The following is a 26,565-nucleotide window of genomic DNA, read 5'->3' on the forward strand; positions in this document are numbered from 1 at the left end:
AGAAAAGAAAAAGATGTATCAAAAAAGACAATGAATGAAAAAAATTAATTCCACCAAGTAAAATCTAGTGAAATGACTGCAAAATATTAAAAACAAACCAAATTTTATTGTAGACATTTTAATACTATGGTAGTTAAGAAATACAAGCTTGCCGATCAGGATCAATTTAACCAGAAAATTCCCTATAAAGAACCTGCTCTTTCTCCAAGAGATATTAACAACATTTTACAGTGGACTTCAAGGAAAACCAAATTTGAGCCTTTGAATTGTTACTGCATTTTTACGAAAGTATGTATCTCAAAAAAATCCAGTATACGACGAAAAATGTCCATCTCCACTCTATACCTTTTAGGTGTTTTCCTATGGAGGATATCTCAGAGTTGGAGTAGTCTTCATTATGTACATTTTTAATAATTTAAAAATCATCTTTCTCAGGAATTAATTACCGCCCATATAAAGGAAAACAATATTGCTCAAGAAACAGTTTATTGTTTAGGCCTTGAAGAAAGGTAAACAATTAGAAATGTCCAGCAAAATTGTGAGACCTACTAACCAGAAAAATGTAGCCACTCTCAGTCATCAATTCTTGTCAAAAATATACAAAAGAGGCCAATATTAGATTGGATTTTTACTCTTCTTTGTGGTCCTTTTTCAAATAAAACTGTGGTAACATGCTATTAAAAATGATGTAACTTTTTTTATATAACCAGTTACCATCTATATTACATTTCTTATGTCTCAATATATTTTTGAATATTTACTGAAGGATATTGCTTAATCAGACATCCTGGTTAAAAAATTTTAAATAACCTTTTACTGAAATTTTAGACTATGTCGGAGTAATTTTTCACGACTTTTTTATTTCAGGTTTTTTGAGATCAAAAGGTAGAAGCTATTTTGACTTAACAGGTGAGTTGATGCCTCCCTTTTCTGACATATGAGCAGTAATTTTGTAAGTTTAGAGAGGCAAAAAAAAAATTGCAGTTAGAATGCCAATCCTGGCACATATGAAAGAACTGTTTAAAGTTACGGATAATATTTTAGCATACACACCCACACATCTGCATGTAGCCAAACAGGAGCCTATGACTTACACCCCCTAGCTTATAAAAGATTTCCACCAAATGTTTTATTACAGCCTTAAAGCTTTTAAAACATTATGCTTAATGCTACTAATAACAGCCAGTCACTCTTAGGCAGAGATGAAGTAACTAAGTGGATTATTATTATTACAAATAAGCATTTTTGTCAAAATCATGACTATGTGGTGATGGTGAATTTCAGTTCTTACATCTCTTTAAATTTGCATATATTAAAAAAGATGAAAAAGATTATTTAGTCTAATCAGTATAGTTATACTTGTAAGATTTAATTCTATTCATATGTTCTTGAAAAGATCATTTTGTACAGCCTGTAAGAAAACTAAATATTATAGTTGATTTACTGCTGGTTTTCAGATTACATGAAAGTTTCTGGTCCTGATCCCTTTATAAGGGGCTTTGTAAGAGGCTGCCCATGCTGGAGCTGCTCCAGTAAAGGAATACAAGCTCATGCTTAATAAAACTCTGATTTCATTCCATCACATTTGGCAGATGGCACCTTCCACAACACATTTTTCCTTGTTCTCTGCTAGAACAGAGTACACCAGTACCAGGGAGTACACCACCTACTGAAAAACCACAGATCTCCCACACAAATTCTGATACTAAAGGGACAATATACCTACACTCACATGCTTTTCTAGATGAAAGTACAGTGTACTTTGAAAAGTCATGCCACTAGAAATAAAAACTTCCTTGTACCTTCCTGAAAAGTAAAGCCCTAAACTACCTTGTGCCATTCTTCAGCACCTGATTCCCACATTCATTTCTAGTATCTTTTACTATAATTTAGTAGATGCTCTTTCACTTTCACTTGAAAATACTGTTTAATGCAGCAAGTATCAAATGATTGTTGAACTGGCTGCAGTTTGGTACATTAACTCATCAATCTATATATAAATTAACTATAAAGTGCTTTAGAATAGTTTCACAAGAAAGATGCAAATAAATACTGTGCCCTCCTATGTACTCTCCTGTGAGACATAAAGTCCTGGAGAACCCACATTTAAAAGTATCCTCAACTATTACAGCAATTTACAAATTATACTGATTTCTTACACAGCAGAATGCTTCTGTCTCCAGTATTTATTTGGGTTATAGCCAGCAGGCTGCTTGCCCTCCATTAGCTGTCTTGCTGGACACGAAAACACTCATTTGAATGGGTAAAAAAGGTACAGTACTACACTGGGAATCTGCACAAAAATGGTACTCTTGGTGTGCAGAACTTGTGGTTGTTAGTTGATTCCTTCTAATTGCTATTAGCTGAGAAGATGAACTGGCAACACATTGCAGTATAATTTTTCTTTATGGTTAACAGGCTCAAAATATCCACAGCGGAATTCTAACAGATCTATCAATTGTCAAAATTTCCCAGGATTTTGATCATGCCACTGAAACAGCTCTGATGGATGTCTATATAATGCATGGTACAGCACTGCTCCTGCTCCCAAAAGATCTGAGTAAAAATGGGAAGAATCTTTAGTGGTTTTATGTATTAGGAATTGAAGCACCAATGAGAGGGAAGTGTGTCAACACAGTCAAACCCCTAATTGACTCTATAGATGACAGTAGTCATTTATAGTACACAGACCTCCCCTAAAAACTGGGAGTACTTCTACAGAGTAATCATTTTATAAATTAGGGGTAAATTCTTTTTCCATCAAAATCCCCTGAAGGCAAAACTCCCACTGAATGAAGTATGATGTGGATTTCACATTACATTTGTAACAAAACTCAAGTACTTTGTCACATATAGCAGAAGTATCAAACAGCTTCACAGCATGCTTGATGCAGTCTATTCCAATTCTGAATTATAAAAATGCAGTATCAAACATTTTACCTTTTTCAGTATTTTTCTATTCACAATTTTTTGGTTCACATGACTGTCATTTCCTTAACTGTTATTTCTACAGTCTATAGAGGGAAAAAGAAATAACAAAGGAAACAGAAAACAATAAATCCTATTATCCAGTTGACTGAATAAATGTAAATGATCACCATGTCCATATCAAAACGCCATCCACGGCTATCATCCTCGAAGTCCATATAGTCCATCCTGTGAGCAGCATGTGGGAAATGCCTCCTTGTTACAGTATTTGAGCGCCTCCGAAAACCTGCTGAAAAACAGACTAGGAATAAAAATCTTTTTAAAAGGAACCAGATTGACTAGCAAAAAAAAAGTTAACACTCCTTCCTCCAGTTATCAAAAAGACAAATAGAAGCAGGAAATCTCACACCTCACTGCTAAGTTTCATCACTTTGTCGGACAAGAAGCTATCTGTGGAATTGATTTTCTAAGACTTAAAAAGTAACACTGTGTCCCATGTCTAGAAGATAATATGTTTGTTTGTTTATATTTGGAATTCTCCACCATTATAAAGTAATGCTATCTGCTTATGTTATCCAGATCTATGACCATCTCTCATTTGGTGCCTTCTTTCACTGAGTTTGACTCAGTGATCTAGAAGTGAAAGGCTCCATATACTATAATCAGTCTCTTCAGTAATTAAGCGGAGTTCCTTAAGTCTACTCATCTGAATTCTTCAGTAATCAAAATACATCTGTATTTGCACATACATAGTTCAACAACTGAAACACATTTGAATTCCTATTTCTAGAATCTGAGATTCTTTTTCAAAACTGTCTTCTAAATAAATTGTGCTTACTTCAATATGATGTTTATTATGTTTAATATAACGCAGACCAGGTTAAAGTTCAATTTTTAAATCACTGTTTGTATGCTGATAACATTGCAAAAACATATAGGCAGATGCAAAGAAGGAAGTAAAAATCCTGTGACTCCAAGATGGCCTGAGTGCAGTGTCCTGCCAAAATGTCTGTCCTCTTCATTGTTCCCCAGACTTCTCCATGTAGCAAGAGAAGTACTGCAGAAGCACAGTTCTTCCCTATGTCAAGACACGAGGTTAGAGACAAGTCTGTGCAGCTGTGTCAGACAGTATGGTGTGGCACAAAAAAAGAGTCTGGGAGCTGTGGTGCAAAGGCAGACAATCTGTCCCAGCCTGATAAAGGACAGCTGTACCCTGGATTTTTGCTCTGTGTTCATGTAATGAGCAATTTTTATGATTTCTGTATTCTTTAATAAATTCTGACAAGAAAAATGCCTTCATATGTCTCTGTTTCCAGCTAGAGTGAAAATAAACCATGTTTCTTAGCCATCTGCAGATAAAAGCTGAGAGCTGTAGAGTTCCTCAAAAACCGAACAGCAACGTGGAGTAGGGGTTCAAATTATGAAACAGAAGACCTAAGGGAGCATCAAATGCCTTCTAATGTATTTTCTACTTCTTGGAAAAAAACCCTATCATATATGATTTTAATCCTCAAATAATACAGTCCTCAAATAATTTCTTCACAGACATATACTTTTGAAAAAATGTATTTTATTTAATTTTCTTGCACATGTCTGCGTTGCTATACTCTGAACAAGAACTTCTATTCAAATCACATGAATATGCATGCACAGTGCCAGCAGAGTCTGGCAGACTGTTAGTGGGAACCTGTTACTAGATAACAAAAACAATGTTGTGTGCAAATCACTTTTATATGCACCAAAGCATGCAAACCAAAAAGGATTTTCACTACAGCATCAGTAGGCACATCTGTTGTACTTTGCAACCTTCTGTTGAAGTACTAGCAAAATACAGAATGAAACTACAAAAAATTAAAATATTCTCCTAATTTTATAAATGGACCTACTTTTTTTTTTAAACTTGAAAATATAAGGTATCAGATAGAAAATTTTACTCTAGAAATGTTCTCAAATGAATAATATGCAAGCTACAACAGCCATTTACATTGTAAGTGCTCATGTAAAATTAAATTACATATGAACAAGTGTTCTGAGGTTATCAGATATACCAAGGTACATCATTTTGGCACAGTCTCTTCTTTCTGCAGCAGATAAGATAGAGCTATTGAAAGACTGTGAGAAAAAATGCAAGTACAGACTGAGACCTTCCCATATGTACCGTTGCAGCACCTGGCAGCTCAGTGCACTAGATCTTTGGAAGCTGTTTTCAGAAAAATGTGTTAAACCAGCATTACATGTGTCTCTGCATGATTTTGAAGATCTCACATTGACTTCATTTACTGCACTTTGTGTCCCTTGGAGTATTGGAGGAAATAAATTGTTTTCCTTTCAGGTAAAACTAGAAACAGAAGATGAGCTCTAAGAGCTAAGAAGTGTTCCAGTAAAATGCTTCAACCACTAATGGGCATCTAGCCCTTGGGGTTGCGAGTTGCCTCACATGCAAATATAGATATCTGACCTCACAGCATCAATTTTTGTGCTCTATTAGGCTGACATAATTGCTAATGCAAGAATGTCTCTGAGAGACAATGAATAATCTTTCCTAAAACATCTTTATGCCATTCATAATTTTACAGACCTCTTGCATCTGTCTTCTCTAATATGCTTTCTAAACAAAAGAACTTTTGAATTTCCTTTGTATGGAAAACGCTTCTTTACTTCAGACTATCCTTTCCACATCATGCTTCACCCTGCTTTATCCTTCTCTGAGATGATGTAATCTCAAATTATATGTAAAATTTCAGTTGTGGGATCACCAAAAACCTAGGCAATGACATAATAGTTTCCATTTTGTTATGATTTTAATAATTCCTGCTTACCTTTTTACTGTAGCTGTGCATGAAATGTTTTCAGAAGATTAATCCCAGTATTATCTAAATGTCTTATTTTCAAATGGCAATAGCTAATTCACAGCACATCACAGTGAATACTATGCATTACAGAGGTGCATAATGCCTCTATGGGCACCTGCTCCATCACCTGACTGTCCTCATAATGAAAATGTTTTTCTTACTTGCAAACTAGACTTTCCATATCTCTTAATGTTCATTCTCTTGCCACGCACCACTGCAAACAGCTGGTCTGTCCTCTTGGTGATCTCCTTAAAGGTATGACAAGGTTGACTGGAGATCCTCCCCAAAACCTACCCTTCCCCAGACTGAAGAAGTTAGTTCCCTCAGCCTTTCCTTCTGGGTCTCTGTTCTCCAGGCCTCTGAGCATCCTGACTAAACCTGGGTTGCTTTGCTTAACCTGCTCCAGTCTATTGCCATCTTCCCTGTACAGGAGAGGAAGGCAAAACTGATTTAGATGCGGTGTGTTGAGCAGTAGGGGATAAAAGCTTCATCTACAGTTTTTCATACATCATATTCCTCTTCACAAAGCCCAGGATGCTGCTGCCCTTCTTTGCTGCCAGGGCACACTTCCAGCTCATGTACAGCTTGCTCTCCATCAGGATGCCTAGGCTCTTTCCAGAGATCTGTCCCCAGGCTTTCAGTGCCCAACCTGTCTCATTGCTGGGGCTCTTTCTTCCCAGGTGCAGGTCTTAGCATTTGTCATTGTTGAATTTCAGAGTCCTTCCAGAACATTTCTACAGCTTGTCTAGGTATCTGAATTGTAGCCCTGTGCTGAGTCTATCAATCTGTCTTTAACTTTCCTGTTCTCTGCAAGACTGATGAAAATGTATTCTGTTGCCTCCTCCAGGACACTGATCAAGAGAACTGTTAGCTTCAAGTTCATATTTACTATCTCCAATGAAGTGAATAATTTAATATCACTATAAATTTCAACAGCTGTATATGTATCACTTTCCCAAATCACATATGAATGTTCTGACCTACACAGACCACCGTGGCATTCCAAGAAGGTCTCAATCTGGCTTGCTACGTGCTCTTTTACACTGTATTTTCCATCTTCTAGTTGGGTCTTTTTTTCTTTTTAGGTGCCTGGCAAGAGGGTCTTTGTCTGATGAAGCACCTGCATTTCTCCAACTTCTTGTTCTGAATAGCAGCCCCACTGAGTCTACCAATTTGTTGACACATGCAGAGTTGATGACAGCATGGAGCAAAAGAACAAAATTTCCAAGTATTCTATAATTTTTCAAGTATACAGGTGTTTTTATGTTGCTTTCACGCTTTCACAAATGAGGTATCATCCCAAACTTCTTGCATAAATGCCAGCTTTCTCACATACACACATCAAGAGGCATTATATTCTGGTTATGAAAACATAATAGCTAAATTGCAAGGTTTTCTAGTTAAGATGAGCTGTGAGATTTGTATTTCAAAGAAAGATAATATATTGCCAGAGAGGTTTATTAGAGAATAGCAGTTATCCTGTGTGAATGACTGCAGGCATGTCCCATTAACTTCTCATCTTGTGCCCCAAGCTCTAACTCAGCCTAAAGCTCTCCACTGAAACTCAAGTTCCCAAAATATCCAGTTCCCTCCCCAAACCAAGGCCATTCAATACAACCACTATCCTTCTCAAATCCAGGGATCCACGTCCTCTGCATGAAAAGCCTGAACCTTCACCTCTCGCCTCAGTATTTCAGTTTCACACACCTGTTGTCTCAGAAGTTTCTGTTCTAGAGAGACATACCAAATTACAAACTCTTCTTTCTCCAGGATGCACACCAGAACCTTCAGATTTCCTATGTTAAAACTTCTACTATCACCTTCCAAGACCTTTTCCACAGCAAAACAGTATTTTCAACCTCCCTCACTATCCTGCTCTTACCTTCTGTTCACTTTCTCTCTGCTCTCTTTGCATATTTGTCTGCTCTTGCCCTTCTGATTTCACCTGTGGGCTCTCACTGGCTGCCAGCACCTTATAAACATGACTAAACTTACATGATGGCCTAAACATCGCTCCTTTTCTTTTCCATCCCCAAAATCCAAGTCCTATTTTCTCATAGCTGTTGGGCTTTAGAAAACCTGGATACAAAATGTACTTAAGGTGTAAAAATGCACTTTCCTTTCCTGAAACAATTTTTACATTTACTGTTGTCTGTCTTACTAGTTATAGACTTTTGCTGGGCTTTTGGTTTAAGTGTTGAGTGCTATGAAAGTCTCAGAGAGGTGAATTGTGTTTAAGCAGTAATTTGTGCATGCTTAAAATGTGATTTATTGAACTCACTGTGCATATGATACAGGTGCCTTCTGCACATGAACAAATCAGTTGCATGCAGGCAATTTAGTGAGGAACACACAGTAACTGCTTTTTAAAGGTGTCAAAGAACCCTGTCTAAAAAAGTCTAGATAAGCAACCAGTTACTGTGAAAATCTGGAAAAGCCATGTCCTGAAGGCTTTCAAATGGGACACAAGACTCCATTCCATATGGGACACTCCTTTCTATAAGGCAGAGTTGGGAACCACTGTTACAGATAGATTTGTGACTTTCGTAAGACATTGAACATGAAAAGAAGAACAATGCTACAGACAAAACTATGCAGAAATCCCTAAATGTGGGAATGTCACAGACATACATTTCATGTGTCAAAACAGAAAGCTTGTAAAATCCTCAATCCTACAGAATCAAACACCTGGCAAACAATGCCTCTTGCTGTCTGGTATGAGCAAAACTATTGGCACTTATATCTAAGAATAGTCTCCCCTCTTTTAAAACTTTATGAATCCTAGATGGATCTGGGAAGAGAATATGCCAAAATGAACCAGAAATATATGAAATAGAAAGGATTAAAAAAACCCAACCAAAACAATTAATAAAAGTTCCTGTAGCAATGACAGCTCTTAAAAATATTTATTTCATACTGCTCTAACTTCCCATATTATTTTCAAAACTGTAAGTACAAATTTTTTATGGTAGCTAATATCAGAGTTTTTCAACAGAGATATGTATACAAAATAAACCCAGAATTTAAGGTTATTAACTACAAATCAATATATAAAACCCATACTTGAATTTAGCATTTCTTTGGATCATTTATGGTGAATCCCTTAAATTAATATGTCTCAGACCTTTAGGACAAAGTGGAGGCAACTTGTCATTTGAAGTTTTTCCTCTGTGAAATACTGTAAATTGCATTCCATTACAATTACAATTATTTTCATTTGATAAAGAGATTTAATAGTTTTACTCTTGATTGGAAATAAATATAAGATCTTTTTCCATTCAAATAGAGTTTGTCAGATTTCAGTGAGAATTATTTATAAGTGAAGTTTTTTGCATATTCCTACTATTAGTTTGAATACTAAGAAAAAATATAATACCTCTTTACCAGTTAACAATAATGTTCAGAATACTAAGCAAATAAAGAAATAAAAAGTCTGAGGGCAGTTGCCTCTTGCTATTTTATAGCTAAATAATTCAGTTTTTACCAATTAAAATATGAACCCTATATGAACTATACAAGTTAGCTTGTATATCATGACAAATAAACAGATTGTTGGAAAAGAAAATGAGGAAGATTAAAAATCAGTGTAAAAATACATAAAGCCACATTAAATGCATGCATACACATTTTACATTGGCTATTTTACATAACTAAGAATCTCATTCATTTATTAAGTAAGAAATATATTTACCAGTTTTATGAGAATTATTCAATAACTACTATGATGTCCAGTCCCTCTCACAATTTCAAAGAAAAAGTAGAAGAGCTCAAAATTTCTGTCTTGGGCTGCCTATTTTCCTGAAACTAAGGGAATCAGGAATCCAGAGTACTATGGGAGGGCATAATGAGGTTAGAAAACAAGCTGAAGTCTATGATTATTTTCACAGAAAATATAGTCATCTGTGATTATTCTATAATTATCAATACTCACAAATAGAAGCCACTTGTCTAGCTTAACTGCTAGGATACATACTAGAATGGGAGTAATTAACCCACCTGTCATAGTGTAAAAGTTGACTTTGGAAGACTTGAAGGAATTTTGGAAGATAGTCAGCAAGCAAATGAGTTTTAATTTTTTTTTAAGTAACTAGGTGAATTACTTGTTTGCTTTTTCTTTCTTCCCCTAAACCATAACACAAATAGTATCAAACAGTCAGGATATTATGTAACAGCTGAGGATGGATATCAAGGAATGAAGCTGCATGGTCTCGTGCATTTCATAGAGGTCTAAATGCATAGGTTGCATACATTCTAGACCATAAAATGTCTTCCTTTAATTGTAAAGGTAGGATTTGTACATGTATATTGATGACACTGAATCACAGTTATGGTAATTTTCATACATATGCCTTTAAGACAGGGAGTTGTAATCTTTTGTTCACATTTCCTTGTAAATAAATTGTATCTTAATTGTATCTTAACAGTGAATTTAACTTGTGGACAACTTCTCTCTTTGCCATGACAATGCAGACAATGAAAACCAGGGAATCCAAACAGCAACTTGAGGTATTTAACTTTCTGTGGTATTTACATCAATAATGTATAAGAAAAAATAATTTGAAAAAGTATTTGGAATATTCTAAATCATGTTTTTTTCTTACTCTACTTCCTGTTTCTTTTCTACTCTCTCTTCACCTAATCTCTTACTCATCATCAACATTCATCCCTCTCCTGCTGTTCCTGCATTTTATCACTGAACATTTCTGCACATCATGCTGTATTTGTCATCTTCCCAGATGACCAAATATGGTATTTTAGCTGCCAGCAACTCTTGCTAACTTATCACAAAAGCCTTCACCTGTTTGTGTCATACTGCTGTAATGGCATTGGCTCCCTCTAGTTCATTCTTTAGTTTTCCCCTTAGTTCCCTATAGCTTTGTTCTTCCCTCCCCAGGTACTTACATCCCTTTAGGCTCTGTTTGTACAGACTGCCACCGCACAATATATGGAGTGGCAAAAACTATTGATATTTATAGCTAGACTTATTATAAAATAAGAGATGACTGAATAAGTATAAAATAGCATTAAAAAAAAATAAAGTCATATTGTTTCTTGTCTTTTCTGTGAATGCTACTTGGCCTGCTGCTTAATTCTCTCTGGATTCTTATTTTATGACCCTCATGATTGCTGTATTTTGTTGAAACATAATATTTAATATTAATGATGATTTAATAAAAAGTCTGCTGAGTTTTGTAACTGCTGTTACAACCCTTTCAGTGCTTAAGGCTTTAATGTTTTAAGCCAATGTTAGTGATAACAGTAGATAATAGTAATGGAAATGCTTTCTTAAAAATAAATTCATGAATTGACCCTACTTCTCTTAAGCTGGAGACAGTATGACAGCAAAGGTCAAAGGGAATACACATAATAGGCATGCCTCACCATACCCCTCTGTAAGACAAGGTTCTACACATTTACACAAAACATTTAGTTTATTTGCAAATCTGGCAACATGACTCCCTTAATTTATCCAGAAAAAACAGTGAGTGACCTATCTTGGAGCCACGCCACTGTCTTTAAAAAAGGGCATATTCAGCTTTCAGCTAATGTCAGTGCCCAAAATTCCTATTTCCCATCTGAGAAAACAAAATAAATATTCCTCTAGATAACCGAAGATCCAAAGTACAAGAAGTACAATTATCTTTAGAAAGTTGGCACAGTTTTTCTGAACTGAAAGTTTTCTGATACTGACAGTGCTTAACCAGTTTTTAGGAACTTAGCCAAGATTTCATGGAAAGAGCTGTCTAAAAAGCCTTCATAGAAGTTCAACAGAAAATTAAAAATAAATTTTCACAAAGCAGGGTTATTAAAAAGTTAACAAGAAGCTATTTGAAATACAAAGAAAATGCTTATGAACTGTTAAAAATTCTCTCCTTTAATCCTTGATTAGATGTGTAATGGTTTTTATCTCTGATTTTTTCTGATGACATTTCAAACATTCAACTTTATCTACTCAGTGAGTGTATTCACCAAAGCTCCTGAATTTACTCTGCTGTTTACACATCTCTGCCTTCTTTGAGAAGGTGTGCCTAGTCTGGCTCTGAACTAATTAAAATATGATCACCTTTTCTTGCTTATTATTCTCAGACACCACCTTGAGTGCTTTCATGGTTCCTCTTTTGTCCTTCATCAAATTAAAATGTCAGCTTTTATTTTCACTTTAAAGTGTCTCTGCAACTCTGTATTGCCTAAAAAACGGTGCCTAACTTTTTAAAATTATGCTGTGCTATAGTAAAGCCAGAAAGTACCTCGGACTTCATTAGCATAAGAGATCTGATAGACAAGATGCCTTGGCAGGAACAAACAGAGCTTTGAAGATTGCAAGAAGATTGAATCAAGTAGAAATGTTGTAAAATGTGCAAGTTTGTCTTTATGTTTGTATGATATTTAACCCAATCACTGTAGTAAAAAATTACTAGCATTCCTAGAATGGTATATAAGCTTTTGTATCCCACAGTGAAATTGGATTCTGATCATCATTCAGTTATCTCCATCACCAATACTGTGCAATTCTTCCAAAATCCTTGTCAGGTTTCTGTCCAATAAATGCTCCAGGATCAAAGTGAACTTGTGTTTATGTCCAAATTTGGAATGGGCACAGAGCTATCTGTCACTGGTATAGACATATGAAATAGTAATCACAGGCATGTTAGGCAGGAAAAACACTGTACATGGTTGCCCTGCTCTCTTTTCTATCAACTCATTGACAGTGATGATGCCAACTGATATATCTACCATCTATTATCAATCAAAAATTATTGTTTTATAGCAAACAGGGCTTCTGCAAGGTATCAAATCAATGGACCGAACACCAGGCAAACTCAACTTTTGAGTTAAGATGTATTTACACCAGCAGAGTTGAAACTCTTTAGTGGCTACAAACTGCTCTCCTAGACACTGGAGTTCAGTGTTGGGCAAGAATGCACAACATAAAATTTACTAAACATAATCGTTAACAGCTATAGCTAACAGCTAACAGATAATTAAGAATACAATATAACAATTTTTTCCCTATTCCCTGTTCTTCTTGACATAGTTGGCATGGATTATTCCCCACTTCCACTAAAACACATAAAAAACACTTGCTAATTCCTGTCATTGGTGAAGAAAAAAGGCATCTTTGCTTTGACTTGTTCACAGAGACCAATCCAAACCTGAACTAATCATAGAAGAATTTTACACAGAACAAAAATATTAAAACCAAGAAATACTTTATGCTCTGAACAAGTTCTGTAATGAAAGACTACCACTTCAAAAACTAGTAATTTAAAGTTTACCTAACATGGTTAAACTAAGATTATGTAGTGTTTTCAATTGTCTCTAGAGAGCAAACAGTAAATATTAACATGCTCTTACTTAATAAATAAATAAAACCCTTTTATAATGGCTTAAATAAAATTGTAACGGAAGACACTATTTTATCAAACTGCAGAATATCTTCTAAAACAGGAATACTAAGTAGTCTAAAGCTCCTCCTACTCTATCATTCTTCCTCTGACAGTCAAGCTATGAGGAATTGGTTGGGACTGAAAAAATGTAAGAACAAGGCAAGCATATTCAATAATTTTCCCTCTCAGTCCCAGGGACTTGCATTTCCAGGATCTCTGCTGACAAATGTGGTATCTTTGAGTTTAACAGGAACAAGAATATGTCATTATTTGAACCCATGCTCTGGGGTAGCAATAATTTTATTTAATATCTTTTAGTTCTTTTGCAGAGTCTTAGTTCTTTAATAATGAGACAGTGAATAACAGCAGCAGATACACTTCTGTCATGCCTTTCATGATCTTAATTGCTGCAATCATCCCCCCTCTTTTAGTAATCTCTTTCTTTGTGTGAAGCATTCTAGTCTATTTACATATTCCTCATCAGGAAACAATTTAAAACTGACTTTCTCTTTTATCTTGTCTGTACCCTTCCCAACAACTACCTTATTTTGCGATGAAAGGAAAACAATGTAAACATTGCTGAAGAACACTAGGTACCAAGACAGTCTCCTGCCACTGCTTACACTTGTTTTTATACTTTATTATCCCAAATATTTCAGCACCATAAGCAAATGTTACATCTTTGTATCTGGTAAAAAATATGCCCGATAATAGAAACTGTCATACAGGACCCATCTCTTCAGTGAGAAAAATTAATAATATATTTCTATTCTGTTTGGTATCCTTTAACTAGCTATTAATGCTTCAAAGGCCTTTCCCTCTTATCCTGAACAGAGCTATATTTTATTAAACATTTTTAGAAAAGGAACCTCTTAAAAGCTTTTAGGAATTGTAAGCTGCAGAGTCAAAACTGTGATACCTCTAACTCCTCTACAAGTTCATTTGGGTGTCTCTGGTACAGCTGTGGGACCAAGGCTTCATAAGAGGGCCAAGATGTTCTTAGTTTGTCTCACTGACCAGTATGAACACTTAGTTGGAGAACTAAAGATGCCAATCTAACATCCATTCAGGGACATGTCAAATGGGGAAAGACTACCGTATGCTTTTTTTGCCATGGCCATTTTACCACAATCCTTGGTGCTGTATAATTGCAACTATCAATATTCCTGGTACACCAGTCTTAAAATATCATGGTTAAATGGAAACAAGCAATCCTGATGACACATACAAATTAGTTAGAATTTTATTCCCTTCAGTACATTGATGAACCAATAGAGACAAATCAATAGCCATAGTTTCTGCACAGTAAATTACTCTCCTACATAGGCTAGTGCTGGAGGCAGTCTTCAGGACAGGAAAAAGGTTACAGAACACCCTTTTCAATTAGAATGTGGCTCTGAAGGAGTCCCGAAAGAACAGCCTCTGCAAAACAGCTTAAAAGATAAACAAGGCTATTGATACACAATGTTTTGTACTAACACTGTTGACAAAATAACAGGGAAGGAAGTGGCAGATCTGAAGCTGAAACTTAAGACATCTCTGTGGCAATGCTCTTTTAATTTTAAACTTCCCCTTCCATTTTCTTTTCCTTTCAGATTGACTTCTACTTGGCAAGGTGCAGAAGGAGAGGCCTAAAGGCTAGCTAGAGCATGGGTGCTCCATGGGACCCAAGGGTAACTCTGGAAAGTTGCCATCAGTGCCATCAGTGGAGCCGACCTAAGACACTCAACCAGCAGACTTGGATTGTGTCTTTTCTGTATTAGTGTACTATAAGCCTAACAGATACTCTGAGACAACACTTTGCAGTGGTGTGTGTCTTTTTTAGGCAGAAAATTCACTTTATGTGAAGACTGCAGATTGCAAATGCATTTTGTGAGAAATAGATGTGTGCAAATTAACTTTTTGTGATTTCACAAGCTCTACTGAAGAATCTTATGAGGAGAGGCTGAGGGAGCTGGGCCTGTTTAATCTGGAGAGGAGAAGACTGAGAGAGAAACTCAATAACACACATAAATATCCCAAAGGTGGGTGCCAAGAGGATGATGCCAGACTGTTCAGTGGTGTCCAGAGACTGGGAAAGGAGCAATGCTCATAAACTGAAACACAAGGACTTCCACCTCAACATGAGGAAGAACTTTGTGTTGAGGCTGGCAGAGCACCAGAATAGGCTGCCCAGGGAGATGTAGAGTCTCCCTTTCCAGAGACATTCAAAACTCACCTGGATGAGTTCCTGTGTCACCTGCTCTGGGTGATCCTGATGGGATGGAAAAGTAGAACTTGAGAAAAATAGTCCAAAATAAGGATTATTCTGGAAGACTTCTGCCAGCATTACTCTTTATAGCTAAAATTAAATGCTGCACCTTCTATTTTCAGTAATACCTATCTTTTCTTCTCAAAAGATCACAGTACTTGAACTTGAAAACCAGTATCACTTTTTTTTGTTCTTTCAAACAAGGAACTATGAACTTAAAACATGTAATTTTTCTGTTTTTAAAATCCTGCCTTTTTTTGCCTATCAAACTGAAATCACAATAACAAGAATCTTGAATCAAGAAAGTAAATTTTATTATTGTATCCCAATTTTAAAGACAGATACAAAGAAATGTACCAACAGGTATTATTAGGAGCTTTCTCTAAAGGAAATTGTTCACCATTTTCTCTAGTAAGTGATTACATAAAAGGACATGGCAGATGTCACCTACTGAGGTGGTGATAATTTCCACCTGGTTTTAGTAGGCTTGGAACACACCCTATTGTACAATCCTTCACTCATGCAGAAGTCAATCTTTTCATTAAGTATCGAAAGAGACGAGATCAGGAAAGAATCTCCACAGATTTCATCGTATGCAGCACTGGGGGAATATTTTCTAGATTAAGCATTTGAAAAGACAGAAATAAATACTCTATTTTTAACTAAACTTTCAATTCAATTGCCATATTTTAAACAAAAACATCAGCAACAGTAACAGTTGGACGGGACTCATATTAGCCTAGTAATAATTACAATTTCAAATAGTCACCAACAGCTGTAATTCAGAGGTTTCATGATCCCCTTCTCCTGTTCTGACCACCTACCTCTACTTTTCTTGAGCCATCTCTGCAACCTTACCCTATAGTGGGCAGCCAGCATCCATCTACAATGGATTATTATCCTGACTACTTTATCCTCTATCTCTTCAATATATTTCTATCTCAGACTTATGCAAAAGCTTTTGAAATAACACTTTTAGGCCCTTAGTGTACTAAATGTCTCAGTAATATTTAATTTCCGCACTTGATTACATCAAAATCATTGTCAAATTAAGTATCATATTTGCAATTTAAATTATCCTAATCATTTATTTTAACCCATATTTGTGTACAAAATTACTCTGGGAGACTTACCCTTAGTTGGTGAACTTCCTGTGATTGTACAGTGCACAGAATGCAATTCCACTTTAATGGCATACAAAGGCCATACTGAAGTTATTCAATTATGAATATATGATAATAGGATCCAATTGAGTGTATTTGCTATTTAACTCTCCTGTTCAAATGACACTGTTTATGTTTTAAAATCTACTTAAGGAAACCATTAATTGAGATGCTATTTCTATTGTGGAAAAACATTTTTTTAAAGTTGACAGTACTCAAAAGAATAACTAATATAATATCTTCGTCTATCTCATATGAAACAGAAGGTATTTTAGAGAAATATTTAAAATCAGCTTGTTAACTTTTATATGTATTAAAAATCTGAATGGGAAAAGAAGAATTGCTTTCCTTCTTGAATAGTGTTTCCATTTTATGATTAACTTATCCTTGACCAAACACAGCACACCATATAGAGAGCAATACCATAAGTAATGTTTATGAATGGAATTCACAACATTCATTAACAAATAGGAATTCTGTTGATTATCTCATTGGAAAAAAAAATACAGGGCAATACAAGGGCAAACTAATCTGGAGCAATTTTCATCAGCTTAAAGCCTAATAGTGCTGCAGTGCTGAGGTTTCTTTCTTTTTGTGTAAGAACTGAAAAGCTATGGTTGGTTGTATTATTAAAGGTAATTCTACATTCCTCGTAGAAAATCTTATAGGAAAGAAGACTCACATGTAGATTACCAAATATATTTGGCTTAGTGAATCACTTCAGGAAAAAAAATAAGGAAAAAGAGGAAGTGCTTGATTTTATCTAGCAGCCCTGCTAGATAAATGTTCAATGTTCAGAAACATTGAAACATTAGACAGTCTAAATCAGTTAACCTGATAAATCTTGTAAATAATCTAGACTTCCTAACAGTCATCTTTCTCTCCTCATATCCCAGTCTAGTTCTGAAGTCTGATTTTATCTGGCATCTCTCATGAGTGATTTACTGGTTAAGGTTTACTATTTTTGTATCTGTGATAGTAAAATGATGTTGTGAAAGGGGTTTTGTCACAATGAAAGCTGGAATCATATGAAAAGGACTTCTAGATTCTCAGTGAACACTGGGCCTTCTGGATATGAAGGTAAAAGAGCACATGTATTTCTAACATGGCTACATTTCTTCTTCGACAATTTCTTCTTTGATAATGTATTGCAGTATTTGACAGTGCACTCTTTATATAGAAGTCGTTATTTTCACATTCAAATTTGCAAGATTTCATTGCTTTCTAAGCACTGTAATCATGTCCCTCTTCACTCCAGTCACTCTACTCATGTACCCATCCTATTTCTTTTCTCATTCTTTATATTGTCTTCTGAAATTCTAACATTTTATTAGACTACTAGGTTCTCAGTTAAAAGAGAATTAATTTAAGTACCCTCTTTATCCCTTCAGATCTCAGTGGTACCAGAGTTTGCATTTGCAATAGAACCTAATACGGTGTCAGAAGACTTTTGCTGCCACTGTTTTCAGTATTTTATGCTTATTAAGCTCCTAGCAGCCTCCTGAGCCAGAGAACACATGCAATTATGAAAACCAAATATGGAACTTTAGGTGTTGCCAAGCACAATTTAGATATAAGCCCAAATAAACAGTCCAGGAAGAAAATACTATATATTTGCATTTTGAAAGCACACAAACATGCAGTAGTTTTTACTGAAATAAAAAGTCAGAAGAGAAACATGGCAGTAACCGTTTTATTTAGGAATTCAAAGACAAAGTTTCAGACAAGTTTCTGGTTTGTGTGTCATATTAACTAGATCTAACCATGGTCCCATTTAGTGTGGGACTTTTAGGCTACCCTTTGAAGACACATAATTCCAGCATTCAAAATTACCTTTGCTGAACAATATGGCAAATTTTCAGGTAGAGCAATACTGAAACTGTATGACCTCTCCAGATCTTTCTTTTACTTCTAATCATTTATGCTTTGTACAATACTTAGCATTGTGAAATATATTTATAAAAGGCATAATTCATATAGCAGTACAAAACATAAAGGAATATATATTATGGATGTGAACTATGTCACATACATAATATATATTAAAATAAACCAATAAGCTCAGCATTAACAACCATATCACAGTAACTCATATTGGAGAAAATAAATATTCATCTTAGTTTATCCTGCCAACAGTTTCTTCTCTGAGTAATATCAAAGATAATTCACCAGTCCTCAGACTTCTCAAGTCTGCTATTTTTGATAGCCAGGAACATTTCTTGATATTTTCAGTATCAAATTGTGGCCTTACATGACATGATTTTATAACTGGAGTACCAGAATTCATCAAAATTTCACCTTTACAAAGGCCTGGGAAGACTTATACAAGGAATATAAAATGGAAGTTCTGTTTTATTTTTTCCACATACTTTTAGAAGCAATCTGTTGTTACAAACAGGAAAAGTATATCTGCACAAGAGACTCAGCACTATGAAAAATGTATACTCATAACTATATAAGTAAACAGACAGGAGGCCTGGTGAAGAAAGGCCGTTAGACTGAAAACAGGGAAATATGGGTAAACAGTGAATCCTGCATTTAGGAGGTCTAACTTAAATGTTGTTCAGTCAATAATCAGTTAATCATGAAAATGTTTAAGTGTTAAAGTAGCAAAAAGATGACTTTCTTTCCTCATATAATAAAGAGAAAATGAAACTAAAACACCCATACCCATTACTTTATTTTGTAAGCAATATGTATGGAATAATCTATATTATTCAAAAACTTTTTGTTTGACTTCTCTCATAATAGACTGATTCTGGCTTTTTTGGCTTTTTTTTTTTTTTTTTTTTTTTTTGAGAGGTCTTTATTGACCACACTCAGAACTAGTAACATTTTTCCTAGAGTAATTTTCTTTATTCCTCTATGTAGACACAAACTCTTCTAAGGAGGAAGCTTCATACAATTATCCTGGTAATGTGCACAGAATTAAAGATTCAAAAATAAATGAAAAGGTACATACACAATTGTCTTTTTACAGTTTGCAGTTTATCTTTAGATTCAGAGCATTGTGTATGAATCACCCACGAGAATTAAACTCCTCTCTACTTTAAGAATCATCTGTCTGTTTGCCAATGGCATGCATTAATTACAGTCTTATTTTCAAATATTACACTTGAGACTGAATGATATTTAGACAAAAATGAAAAATCTTACCTTCAAGAACTCTGAATGCTTTCTTGCAGCTTGGTAGGGGCCATTTAGCAGAATTGGATTTTTGAAAATTTTCCTTTAGATTCAAATATTCCATAGGGAAAAAAGATCTGGTAGAGTTATTCAGATCTACAATAATTAAGGGGAAAGAATACATACATCAATGCTCTAAATAAAGTGATAATTTGCATAAATTTATACAAAATAAAAATGCCATATCTACTGTGTAATCCTTCTTCTGATTATAACATCTGATTTTTTAAAAACATCACATTTACCCAAGCATTTCCATATATAGTAAGAGCAAGTCTTAAACATTCTGTTTCTTTGAAAAAAAAATATTAGAAAAGGTGATGTCAAGTTCTGACAAAATTATGTATTTAAGAAATCAAGCTATTTAACTTACAAAACTATGACCTCTATGAAGAAAAATTATATCCATAAAAATGACTGTGATATTAATTCTCAGTTCATATTGCTTTTTGTTTAATATCACCACTCAGTAACAGTAATGCAAAGGAAGGGGAAGAGCCTGAAATATTTCTGAGATTTTTAAAAATACTTTGGATTAACAGGAACTAAGAAAACATTTGTAGGATGATTCACGACACATTGGAGGAGTTGGCATTATGTACTAACCTCAAGAAAGCATCTTCTCAGGGTATAATTTGGTGAAATACCTGCATGATTGCAACTCAAAAACTGCCAAACTAATCTATCCATAGCAATGCAATCGAAAACAATTTAAAAACAACAATATTTTCCTACCATAGAATTGATCTGCTGATAACAAACAGGGTTGCTAACCTAGTACTTAACAGGAAAAACTTCAACCCCCTGCCCATCAAACCCCTCACAAGTTGTGTCTCCAAACCAAGATGGCTCAGGTAAATATTAATAGTAGCTGTTACCATAATTCTTCTTGTACCTTCGAAGTAAGAAAAGACATGCACTGTTTTTTTTTTGAGAAGGCTTATTACTTTATGTAATGGAACATACTTTTATAATAACCAATATTTTATGAAATGATGAAATATTTTTCTCTGCAAATTTAAGAAAGCTAAGCTTTTTTGTGAGCAGGCTCAAAAAAGAAGAAAAATTCTTTTGCTTCCAGTAGTTTTTTCTGTGTAAGATGAAGATATTAGCAGATTTGAAGTAAAAAATCCATGCTGGTCTGATTAAAAAAATTATCCTTTACTTCACCATGTCACAATGCAGGTGGAATGAGGCTAGACAACACATGAAGAGCACAGAATTTTCAGATTTTCTATCTCATTATTTGGAAATAGAGCTGCTGCACATACATACTGCTGTCACTAGAGGTGAAAAGGCCTTTTTCTCTTCTAAATGTAAAATGAACAAACATTTTTCACCGGTGTTTTTAGATTTTTATGAAAAAGCTATATATGCTACTGAACATATTTGGATTAAGTACTATTCAGATCCAGACTTCTGATGAGACTCTGCTTGCCTCTCATAGCATAGACAGAGAACATTTTAATTTCTGCTACAGACAGACAGACAGTTCTTTCAATTTTATTCAAATTTAAATACTGAAACCTCTGGTGAGGCATCAAATTCCTGCTTTTCACAAAAGGCAATTGTGACAAGCCTTACTGGCTTCTAGAAGGCTACTTGGCTAGGCTTTCAATGAAAGAGCCCCTCAGGCTGGTCAGGTCACCTGTCCTGTACTTACATGACCCTGTTTCCCTGCCATGTCCATGCCTGGACCTCCTTTGCACAACTGCTACTCTCAATCTGCATTTTTCCAAAGTGGTGGATTTATTGCACATGTATGTCAGATCTGGCCCTTCTTGCAAAAAAAAATAAATTAAACTTCATAAGAATGGAAGTGTAGAAGATTGCTCTTCCCTGGTAAATGAAACATTTAAAAGATACTTGGTAACTTAGAAAGTTGCTTGGTGGAATCAGCTCCAGAGCTGTTTTCTTAGCTGTATCCTGGGCATGCTATCATCTGATCCCATGTGAATTTATTCTGATGGGAGAAGGGCTTCAAAGAAAGCCTTTAAGAAAGATGGGAATGATAGTAAATACCATCAGAGCAATCTGTATGGACTGGAACTCATGTTTAAGGGATCCTGTAAACAAAGCTCAGCTGATCAAGGCAACTGGCCAGAGGAATTACCCTTGTGAGTCAAATATGGCTTTGTAGCTCTCAAAATACCATTCTTCTCCATAATTGATAAATAATATTTTTTTTTTTTTTTTTTACACATTACATGCATCCTTCTGTTGCAGTTATGTTCAGTCTGGAAAACTGTACAAGCTAAAAAGTGAACTTCTGAATATATCCTTAATATGCACATATGCAAATGGAAAGCTGCAGAAAGCATCCAAAATAAATTAGTGAGGGAAATAAGACATCCCAGCTGCAGTATTAGAGAAGTATGTAAAGATTATAAGCAACTTTGCTTTGCTGCCTGCACAAACCTATAGCAGCAGTGACTTCAGCGTAACTTTTAGAAGGCTTAATAACTCTTCTGAGTGAAAAAAAACCCAAACAAACTATGCTTTACATTGCTCTGGCAATCCATCTTCTTAATGTATTGATTTTACTAATTTCTCTAAGGATACAATATCATCATCAATACCCCTTAGTTAATTTAAAAATTGTTCCATATGCTATGCACTGGAAAATTTCAAAATTATTTTTTTAATATATAACAAAACAAAGCTAAATGAGCATCCCTATTTTTAAACAGATAGCTAAGTCAAACACATATTGCTATATACTGAATAGCAATATACAAATAGCTGCAGATTTCTCTCATCTGAAGTTGTTAATACAAAACATATTATATACTCTTATGGTCCACTATTTATAGTAGACTCACATATCTATGACACCATATTTCCTCCTTAGCCACATAAATATTTGCCCTCAAAAAAGCTACATACCTATTTAATATTTTAGCAGGGTGGGTAAGGCTGAATGGAATGCCTTGAGAACAGTTAGTGCAACCTGCTCAAGCAGGGTCAGCTACACAGGTAGCCAGAACCATGTCCAGATGGGTTTGATGGGTATTCCACAGCCTCTCTGACCAGCCTGTTTGATACCCTCACATGAAAAAAAGTGCTTTCTTGTGTTCAGATGAGATCTCATGTATTTCATTTTGTGCCAGATGCCTCTTGTGCTGGCACTGAGGAAAATCTGGCTCCTTCTTCTTCATTCCCTCCCACCTGGCATTTTTACACATTATACGTTAAGTACTTAAAGGCTACAAATAATCCTGGTAATATTTCACTTAGATAACTGTAACATGTTGAAAAGTTTTACAAATACATTTTAGAAAGCACATTTATTCTCCTTTTGTGCTCTCCCGGTAGTAATTTTCTGCAGCAAATCTGCTAAATTGCTTTTTTAAAATTTAAATAGCTGTAGAAAAACCTAACTCTCTATCAGTGAAACACACTTCATCTGTACATCAAATTGAAGGGAGCATCAAACATTAGGGAAATGAAGTGAGAACAGCTTGAAATCTCTATACACCAGACAGGCAGGGGGTTGAGAGTGCTCAGGCTGCAGCTTTCCATCCATTTTCTCTGCTGCAGTACAGTCAGTGCAGGGATAGCCAGTCTGGATAACCAGCAGCTGCTCAGTGAATCATCTTGGGGCAACAGGTTCATCTGAAGAATGCCTCCTTCCCACCCAAATGAGTTCTTATTTATTCCAGTCAGTTCCTCAAACTGACCTGCCATCAAATCATACAAAGTTATGCCTGTACAAAGGCAGAGTCTGTGCACAACCAGAAACAGAAGGTGGGCAGCTCTGCTGATCAATGTGAAATCATACTTCAGTCTGCATCCCTAACCTCTCATCATCACAGCATTCTCAACAGCTTAAAGAGGATCTCTGCAAGATCTCAGTAGCATCTAAAATGAAACAAACACTCCTGCATGGCTGAATCATTTCCATTACTTTGTGATCTGTCTATACACAGTTTTAAGTGCTGTAAATAACCTAACTCCTGATACCATAGTGCAATTTTATCAATGGTACTTGAATCTACCATATAAGTTTTGGACATAAAAGAATGACTCATGCTGTTCCAGATATTCTATCTGCAGGACTACTTAACCCTTCTCTATTTCTATACCCAATCTGACACCAAACACCCCCTAGCCACCATATTTTCCTACTGTTAAGAGAAAGGAACACAGGAGATGAGGGTATAAGAGGCTAGGATGGGAGAATTTGAGAAGATTAACAAGGGTTCTGCCAGCCTTTATTTTCACTTGTGTCCAAATTCAATGTCATAAATGAAAAGAGCACTTTTTTTTATGTGCCATTAAATGAGCAATTTTAAAAACACTTTTCCAGTGGAATAGCTTGAAAAATGTTTATTATGTTTAAAGCTTGTTATTATTCAGGAAGAAGAAACAAAATAAATCTACCAGAATTCTACCAGAAGAGAAAACTACCAGAATCTCACTTCTAAAATAAAGTTTATAAGTACATGTCCAGAATAGCTTCTTGACGTTGAAGAGAACCCGCATGGAATGTTCTTAGGAGGAGCTAAATGGAAAGAAAATCTCACAGTGGATTAACATTACCAAAATTTGCTCTGAACAATACAGAATAGAGGAAGGTAAAGTGCAAATATGGGTACTTTTTTTTTACTATGGGTAAAAAACTTTCATTTTTATACCTCTTTGGAAAAAGACTGTGGCAATTGTAGTACGACATAGTGGACATGGAGTGCTGGCTGGATTGTCTTTGGCAAGCATCCTTAAGCAAGGTTCACAAAAGATATGGTGGCATGGATAGCACATGTAAGGATTGAAATAAACATCCAGACACACAGCACAGAGATAGCTTTCTTTATCTCGTCTGAGTTCATGCTCATCATCTGTATGCAGGTTATCATTTTCAGGCTGCAAGAAGAAAAAGAGAACATATTTTCACATTCAGCTAATAACTATTTTTGATAAACTAATTGTCTGGAAGGTCATTTTCAGTAATGCTTAAGAAGATAGTACACACAGGTGATATTCTTAAATTTAATACCAGTTACTTTTAATAAGATGATAAAACATAAAACAGGAATGTCAGAAAAAGTCTTCTGTGGAAAAGACAAAAAAATCACAAGACAGCAAAAGAAGGAAGTAATAAAACCAAAAAGGCTGTCTAAAACTGTATTATGATCGGTTTTCTTCTTTTAAAATGAATTTTAACAATCTCTATTTATCTGCATTGCAAAAATCATAGAAACATAAATGGTGTGGCTTGAATGGGACCTTAAAGATAAACTAGTTCCTATCCTCCTGCCATGTGCAGGACACCTTTCACTAGACCAGGCTGATCAGAGCTCCATCCAACCTGGCCTTGAGCATTTCCAATAGTAGTGCATGCACAACTTCTCTGGGTAACCTGTTCCAGTGCCTCACCACCCTCACAGTAAAGAATTTTTACCTAATATGAGATCTAAATGTACCCTATTGCAGTCTGAAGTCATCCCCCCCTGTTCTATCACTACATGCCCTTGTAAATAGTCTCTCCATCTTTCTTGTAGGCTCCCTTCAGGTACTGAAAGGCGACAATTACGTCACCCTTAAGCCTTCTCTTTCCCAACAAAATACTCAACAAGAACACTTTGAACAAACAAAATACTCAGTCTTTCTTCATAAGAGAGGTGCTCCATCCCTCTGATTATTTTTCTAGCCCTCATCTCAACCTGCTCCAGCAGGTCCATGTCCTTCCTGTGCAGGGACCCCAGAGCTGATGCAGCCCTGCAGGTGGGGTCTCAGCAGAGCAGAGCAGAGGGGCAGAATCCCCTCCCTGGCCCTGCTGCCCACGCTGCTCTGGATGCAGCCCAGGACACGTTTGGCTCTCTGGGCTGGGAGTGCCCATGGCTGGGTCATGTCCAGCCTCTCACCCACCAGCACCCCCAAGCCCCTCTGGGAAGGGCTCTCTTGATCCTTTCATGCCTCAACCCTCATACAGCACTTGCTCTAGCCAGATCTAGTACATTTCACTTAGTCTTATTAAACACTCATGAGATTCCTGTACACCCACTTTTTGAGCTTGTTCACACTCCTCTGGATGGCATCCCATCCTTCAGGTGTGAAAATACCTTTACTTTATCAAGAAAGTCAATGCAAAATAAAAATCTCTAAAAATAAACTGTGGATTGTTCTGCCTTTGAAAAGTAATTTGCGAAGGGCATGTTCCAGCAAGAATGAGCTGCAACTTTGTTACTACAAAGTTGTAATTATTACTACAAAGCACAATATAAACCTTAGGGCAGAAAGTCTAGGAACTCCTACTATCTTTGGTAACTTCTTGCTTTTGTCAGCACATGTGCTTCAAATTTCCTTGTACTGCTATATTTTCAGGAAGACATAGTTGGACTTCCCAAATGGTGCTCATCCCATATGAATGTAACAACTTGTGTGTATTGTCATGCTCCTGCTTTGCTCTTGTAAAATGACTGAACTCTCACAAGTAAACTGAAGATCTGGTATTAATGGCACTCCGCGTTTTTGGCTGCCGTGATTTAGGAATCGTACTCCTCAATTTAATGCTCCCTGAGAATCTCCAAATCATGTACCACTCACTTGCTACCCCTCCCCTCTTCGGAAGGCTGGAGGAGTATTGGAGGCATGAAAGGTAAAGATCACAGGTTGAGATAAGAACAATTTACTGGGAATGGCACTGAGATAAGAAAATGACCAGTAACAGCAACAATACTAAAGGCAGAGAGTATAAGAAAAAACCCGTTACTGCTCCCTGTGGCAAAAGATAGTGGCAGACTCTGACAAGAGATAAATGTCCCACTACTCCCTCTGGCTCAGAACCAGTGCCACCT

At 35.8% G+C, this 26,565-nt stretch overlaps 1 protein-coding gene across 8 annotated transcripts in view; it reads right to left on the minus strand.

The window, feature by feature from the left end:
* RNF180 (ring finger protein 180) overlaps positions 1–26,565 on the minus strand; it is a 79,561-nt gene that overhangs the window by 3,509 nt on the left and 49,487 nt on the right. For 2 of the 8 annotated variants that reach the window (XM_086867088.1, XM_086867085.1), the window contains exons 5-7: positions 24,406–24,631; positions 19,739–19,864; positions 3,099–3,214 (exon numbers count right to left, since the gene is read on the minus strand). In XM_086867088.1, coding sequence (XP_086723214.1) covers positions 3,099–3,214; positions 19,739–19,864; positions 24,406–24,631 — 468 coding nt within the window. Of the gene's footprint in view, positions 1–86; positions 3,218–15,386; positions 15,423–15,934; positions 16,036–19,738; positions 19,865–24,082; positions 24,273–24,405; positions 24,632–26,565 lie in introns of those variants that run through there. The other 6 variants (XM_086867087.1, XM_023944651.2, XM_086867083.1 and 3 more) reach the window with 5 other exon arrangements.

Source organism: Cyanistes caeruleus, chromosome Z, assembly GCF_971803275.1.
Source record: "Cyanistes caeruleus chromosome Z, bCyaCae1.hap1.1, whole genome shotgun sequence".
NCBI classification, from domain to species: Eukaryota; Metazoa; Chordata; class Aves; order Passeriformes; family Paridae; genus Cyanistes; species Cyanistes caeruleus.